At 29.8% G+C, this 7,318-nt stretch overlaps 1 protein-coding gene across 2 annotated transcripts in view; it reads left to right on the top strand.

Moving 5' to 3' along the window:
- The first annotated feature begins 226 nt into the window (after positions 1-226).
- Positions 227-7,318, top strand: part of LOC149568977 (agamous-like MADS-box protein MADS1) — a 70,962-nt gene continuing 63,870 nt past the window's right edge. The window contains exons 1-2 of one of the 2 annotated variants that reach the window (XM_089817669.1): positions 227-518; positions 670-893. In XM_089817669.1, the coding sequence (XP_089673795.1) occupies positions 712-893 (182 nt within the window). In that variant the 5' untranslated portion in view covers positions 227-518; positions 670-711. The remainder of the gene's footprint in view (positions 519-669; positions 894-7,318) is intronic. The other variant, XM_089817671.1, reaches the window with a different exon arrangement.

Genomic DNA, 7,318 nt, shown 5'->3' with positions numbered 1-7,318 from the left:
ACATGGATTAGAGAGATAAATGGATAAAAAGTAAGGAAGAGAAATGTCATTTGGTATGAATGATGATATTCTATAAGTGTAAAGGTTGCAGGTTCCAAATTTTTACTAGAAATGTAAAGTGGGGTCCTCGTTCACATGGGTTTACAGGTGGTGTCATTTTTGTTCTTGTGCAGTGCCATGGAAGTCGACTTACGAGTACACCATTCATTCATTCATTTCTCACGTAGTATTAACTCTCTCTTTGTAGTAATTCTCTCTTTGTGGGTTCAAAGTACTCTTCCATCTCCTCTCATTTTCCCTTTCCCCATTCATGGCATCACAGTTTGCTGCTATATCATTATCACCGCTTGGGAGGGTTTATGATCATTTTCTCCAAGCTCTTATGTATTGATATATAACAACTCTTTAACCAGCTGTGAAAACCCCAAATAAGATACTTCTGTGATAAAAACTCTCCCCAACATGTTTCCACATTGAATCAGTGGTCCTCACCTTGGCTGAGATTTCTTGATTTGGAGGTGATTAAATCGAGAAAACTGCCCACTTTAGTTGAACCCATTTAATGGATCATCTGAATAGTTTTACTTTTTTCTGTCATGGATTCTTCAGTTCTTTAAGTCTGGCCAGGTCTGTGGGTCAGTTCACTTACAGATTCATTTTCTTTTGCAGCACGTTTTTGAGTTGTGTGGGGCAGTTGAGTTGTAGAAGATCATGGGTCGTGGGAAAATTGAGGTTAAGAAGATTGAAAACATCACAAACCGTCAAGTGACATTCTGTAAGCGTAGACAAGGTTTGCAGAAGAAAGCCCAAGAACTTGCCGTTCTTTGTGATGCTGAAGTTGCTTTTGTTATCTTCTCCGCCAGAGGAAAGCATTATCACTATTCCAGTCACGAGTAACACTGTTTAACCCTTCTTTTTCTCCCTCTTTGCTGATTATCTATGAGTAAAGTAAATGTGTTTATATACCGATTTATTAGCCACTGTGATTTCTCTAGTTAATGATGAATTCAGTAATAGTAGTTCTTGATATTTATGTTCGCTTCTGGTTTGGTTTGAAGGCATGGCAGAATTTAGTGTGTATGCTGTTAAATAAGTGTGATCAGTTATTTTGCTTTGAGGACATGTAGATCGTTGAGTTAGCTAATGTATTTGAATTCAGTACTTCATCATGGCCATTTAGATAAAAACTGTGATATTGTTATTTTTACATTAGATTGTGTAAATTCTTATGTTTTTGTTACCTTTTTATGATCTTCATCATAGATCATTTGTTCTTGAATTAGATTTGTAAGTTTCTGTGTTTTTCTTTTACGTTTTTTTTATCTTTAAAGATTAGATTTGTAAGTTTTTGTGTTCTCTTTAGTTCTTTGATATCCTCATTATAGATCATTTGTTTGTGGATTAGGCTGTGAAAATTGTTATATTTTCTTCACCTGGTAGTTCTATTATTGTAATGATGAACTATTTAAGAGTATGATCTGTAATGTTGATGAAGAAACTTACACAATCTAATCTAGAAACAAAGATCAAGACTGTGATTCAAAGCTTTGGTCAAAAACACACACAGAGTTCTTATTTTGTCTTTCGCTCTCTATTGTTATTATGATGTTGGATCATGTGTATGTGATCTGAAATGTTGAAGGAAAAACTTACATGAACTAATCAAGAAATAAGAATCATTTGTGTGATCTGCAGCATTGATAGAAAACTTGCAAAGTTTAGTCTAGAAACAACCACCATAAAAATTATGAATTGTAAAAACCTGAGATCATTAAATAATCTATCATTAAAACTTAGCAACAAACAGATTAGAAGACTTTATGTCACAGAATGAATTTGAATTTAAGCTGTCATTGTGGTTGTTCTTGGATTAGACTAGGTAAGTTTTTATATTCTCTTTAGTTTTTTATTAACTTTGCAACTGATTACCTTTTCTTTTTAGAATAGACTTTGTAAATTTAAATGTTCTCTCTAATTCTCTATTCTTGTACTGATAGATCACTTGTTTTTGGCTTAGATTGTGTATTCTTCTAACTTTCTGTTATTGTGACAATGAATATTTTATTTCTCATTTAGATTGTAGTTATTATATACTATTTATTTCTTTTTTGTTCTCCTAATAGGTCGGAAAGTATAATCCCAACATTTATTAAAAAATGTATAAAGTGTGGTCTGAAATATTGATAAAAAGGTTCTCAGACGGTCTAAATGGTCAAACAATAGTGATTAACATATGATGACAAACTGAAACAAAAAGTTATGCATATTTTTTAATAGATAAACATAAAAAATTAAAAATAAGAAATGGGATCTGAAAAGCTTGCACACGATCTGATTAAAAAATAAGAATTATGAATTGTTAAGATTTAATATCAATAATTAATCCACCGTAAAAACTTAATGACAAACAGGCTAGAAGACTTTTAGGTTCTACTTTTTTTGTGTCGACTGAACCGCTGGTATGCTGGGCTCCGCTTTGACAGAAAATCTCGCGAGTATTCCGCTAAAAATATTCTACTATGATATACGGCTTACTTATTATTATTAGGTTAAACATTGTCAATACATTTCAACCGCTACAGTCCGGTAGGGAGCGGTATCGGAATTATTAGGTGGAATACCGCTTTTCGCATTTTACAGTATTCTACCGAAAACCACTAAGCGAAATACCGCTTTTATGTTTTAACCGTAAATCGCTAAAATTTGAGATCATTCTTCATTTGACTCTCTATATACGTATTTTTTCCTTTATTCAATATTTCAGATCTAATAGAAGATTCATCATCACAGTGAGACAATAAGAAAGGAAAGATAAATATATTCTTACTTTCAACGAAGTTGTATGATATATCTATTTCTTCTATGTCTCCCACTGTACAGACATGAATAATCTGTTGCTATTATGTCCTTAGTTGTATCACATATCTCTTTTTCTTCATATTTCAAATCACATTTTATAACTCATCATTAACGACTGGAACCAAAATCTGAATATTATATTATTTTACTAATATTTAAATTATCATTCCATATTCCATTTCCAGCTTCATCAACATAAAATTAAAAATTAAAAATTACAGCAACAACATTTTGTTATTTTGTTTATCTCATAATATTGTTTCCCTTTAATAAAAATGCGTATTTAACACAGTAGATATTTCATCTCTTGTTCCAGTTACAGAGATTCAAATATTTCATAAATACTGTATTATTAATTTCTTTTAAAATATTTTGTTATCTAAATAGATGATCTATCTGGTTCTAAATAATGTGTTAAGTACAGTGTTATGCAATCTTGTTTATGAATTTGATTGTGTATGTTTTAGTATCAATGTTTCCTATCACACTCTGTGATCCATCATCAGAATAAGAGAATATAGAAAGCTGATAATGCTAAGTACAGTGTTGTTTGGCTGTTTATCCAACAAAATCAAATAAACGTGAAATGTATAAAATTAATCTAAAATACAATTTCCTTATATAAAAACCAGCTGAAATTTTACTGGTAGATTTTGTTTTGCACAGGATAAGATAGTACTTACTGTTTTCGCCTTTCACCCACCTTTTAAAATTGATTTTGTAAAATAAATTTAGTTTTTAAAAATAAATATTGGAGAAGATGGTGTGTAAGACATTTCGTTCCAACTATTGATTATAAGAGCTTCACAAATGATTTAAACTACCTTTTAATAATTGTGCGTATAGACTTAAAAAATCAATATTTAGAACAAACAATTTAATATTAAATATTTGTGTTTTATATTATATAATAAGATAATATATGTAAAATTATAATTAATTGAATATATATGTGTGTTATGTTTGAAGTTATGATATACGATATATAATTTATAAATATGAAAAAGTAATTATAAATAAATATTTGATCAAAAGTTAAAATTAAAGTTTTAAAATTATTATTGTTTAGTAAATATAGATCTTTATTATTAATAAAATATTTATTTTATATTAACTAAATTGATTATTTATTATTTAATAATATACTATTATGTATATTTTGAAAAAAAATGTGAAAAGAATTACACTTATCTAAATTCATAAAATTAATAAAAACAAGTGCCATATAATGGCTTAGTACTTGCCATAGTTTTAGTAAAAATTTAGTTTTCTTTTAAAAAATTTATTATACTATATAGAATATTTAAATTAAGAAAAATATTATATATCATTTTTATAATAATAATAATATATAATAGTATTTCTTAAAAGATTGTATAATATATGTATATATATAATATTGTTAATTGAGTGAAAGAAAATTAATTTGTAAATTATAATATTAAAAATACAATACACTTAATAATACTTTAATTTGTTACAATACATCAACTCGACAACTAACTTCATAACTTTTTACAAAATTAATTTACAAAACTATATGTGTTAGCTTATTATTACTTGATGAAACAAAATTAAGGAACCAAATAGGCTTAAATAATAATCCAATCAATAATACATTCTACACTATACTAATAAGAAATCATTTGAAACTAAAGGTTTTCATAGTAATATCCAAACTTTACCTTCTCCAATCATTTCCATTTACAGTTTACAAATTGAAGGATAAAAACATTGATTATTAAGATAAATGACAATATGCAAACAATGTATTCTTCCATACTCATTTCTAATTTACAAATTGAAAGGATAAAAAAATTGATTCTGTGCTTTCTATTATCATATTTTAAGACAAGTGAGCCATAAATAGTTATAAAAATTTTATTTTTATTTAATAAATTTATTATATTATATAAAATATTTAAAGTAATAAAAGTATTACATAGTTATATATTTTTTAAAATATATTAATAAAGAATTTTTTTATTATAATTATGTAAATAATTACCAATTGTTAATTATAAAATATAATTAATTTAAATTTAAATTTAAATTTTATTTGTAAATATATTTATTAATAGATATTTTCTATTGCATATATGTTATAAAAAATTTATAATATCAAAACAATAATAAAATTCCTAATAATAAAATATAATAATATTTCTTAAAATATTGTATAATATAAAAGTATATATTATTGCTTTAGAATTTTTAATTGAATAACAATTTAGTTATTTCTAAAAAAACATGATCAAAATTTAAACTAACTTAGCACATTTACAATTATTAAATATTAATGAATCATATTATGATTAATAAAAAATATCTCTTTCAAAAAGGTATTATGTTTTAAAATTTATGAGATTGTGCCTATATAAGAGTGAAATGGATTCATCCAATCAAATCACATAAAAATATTTTGTAAACATTAAAAATTTAAAAATCTTGCATCTATGCTAAAACAATACAATAGTTTTATCAAAAAACTTTAAAATGATTAATTCTAACAATCAAAATGAAAAAATATGAATCATCAGTTAACACATGAAATCCAAAAGTTGTCACAATAGTACTTAGCCTACCGGCAAGTACTAATAAGACATTGAAAAATGATATTTCTACTTAAGGTCTCTGTACATATATTATTTTAAAGATAGAAATTCTATTAAAATTCTTTATATTCTTTAGCTATATACTATCTTATTATCCAAATTATTTAGCTATTTTAATAAAATTGTGAAAAATAATTTTAAAATATTTATTATTTAATAGGTAAAATTAAGCTATTACTGTTATAAAATTTCAATTTTTTTATACCTCAAATTTCTATATATCATTTATTTATAACATATTTATACATAAGTGGACGATACCATTATTTTCAGAAAGGGGTATATTCACGGGTATCATAAAAGAAACATCACCATTTTTTCGAATGCAAATAACTTGCACAGTTTAGAGTTCATGAGAATTGTGGAAGTTGATCAGGTAAACATGACGGGTGAGAGGAGCAGAAAGGAGCCGGTGGGGGAAGTTCAGAAGTGGAAGAACAAGGCCAAAGTTTGGAGAGAGCTGGAAAAGGGTGGGGTTACTAATTTCTTCGAGAAACTTCATGGCTTGGATCCTGAGATCACTAACAGCATGGTGAATTCGTGGAATAATGGTAAGGTTAAGGTGAACGGGGTCTACTTTCAAATTACTGAGGATGTGGTTGCTGAAGTCATGGGGATTCCGATGGAGGGGCATAAATTCTTCAGAGACAAGAAGATGTCTTCTAATGCAATCAAGGATTTTGTGAAAAACACTGAAGAGCTGAACAAGCTGGGCAAGAAATAGACATTTTTTGTAGCGGATACTATAAAGAAGCTCTGGAGGTATGTTCTCTACACTGTCATTGAATATATAACCCTAGACCCCAGGTTTGATAGGGTTAGGACTCACCATTTTGTGATTCTGAATCATTTTCGCCATGGTAGTAAGATCTCCTTCCCGTATTATCTTTTTAACTCGATGAACAAGGCCATTTCTAGTTTTAAAAAGAAAGCTACCGTCAACCCGGCACTGCATGAGGGTCTTCTGCTTCTGATTCATGAGCATTTCCACGCTCAAACCATTTGCAAAAACCCTATCCAGGGGGCAGATGTTGACAAGAGCAGCTCCAGTTTTTCCTCAGATTCCGACGATGTCGAGAGCATCAGCTCTGATGAGGTTTTTGAGCATTCAGGTAAGAAGACTAAAAGCCATAAGAAGGATTACCCCTCTATCAAATTACCCAGCAGAAAGAGCCCTAGAGGTCATACCCCAGCTAAAACTGGCTCTCCTGAGGTGGAGGAGGAAATGGATACTGATGATTCTGACAAGGTTTCGAAGGAGGAGCTGGATGAGGAGAAACTGAGAAAAAGACAGAAGAGGGAGGGAGAGAGCATGGAGCACTCCAGTAGTCAGGGAAAGGATTCTCTTCCCATTCCCCTCTCCCCTATACATCCTCAGCCTCCTTTGGAGGAAAATGACAACTCTGGACAGATTGAGGGGGAAGTGCAAGTTAATAACAGAAGGAAGGCTTGGAAGAACTTCAATGTGAGAACGGCCACTATGGGAATCTACAGAGAGGCGATGAACCCCCAACTCCTGGTGGACGACCTCGAGAAGCCTAGACTCAATGAGCTAATTGACCCGGCTATGGTGGCTATTTTTGATAATGCAAGAGAAACGGGCATGAATCTGTTGAACAATGCCCGCAATAGCATGATCGACAACTTCAGATCAATTAAATGGCTTTTCCATGAGCTTGAGGATGTCAGAGATAGGGTTTCCCAAATGGAAAAAATCAAGAGCAAGACAGGTGCAGAAAGCCAAGGCGACCGGAACAGCTGGGAGACTCTGATGGAGAGGAGAGTAAAAAATATTGAGAACTACAATCACAACCTGGCAAGTCAAATGATCTCCCTCCTCGCTT

This window comes from Cupressus sempervirens, chromosome 3 (genome assembly GCF_028749045.1).
Source record: "Cupressus sempervirens isolate cs-2001-9-10 chromosome 3, ASM2874904v1, whole genome shotgun sequence".
Classification (NCBI taxonomy): domain Eukaryota; kingdom Viridiplantae; phylum Streptophyta; class Pinopsida; order Cupressales; family Cupressaceae; genus Cupressus; species Cupressus sempervirens.
Note: the sequence above shows the minus strand (reverse complement) of the source record. Positions and strands in the feature narration are given on the sequence as shown.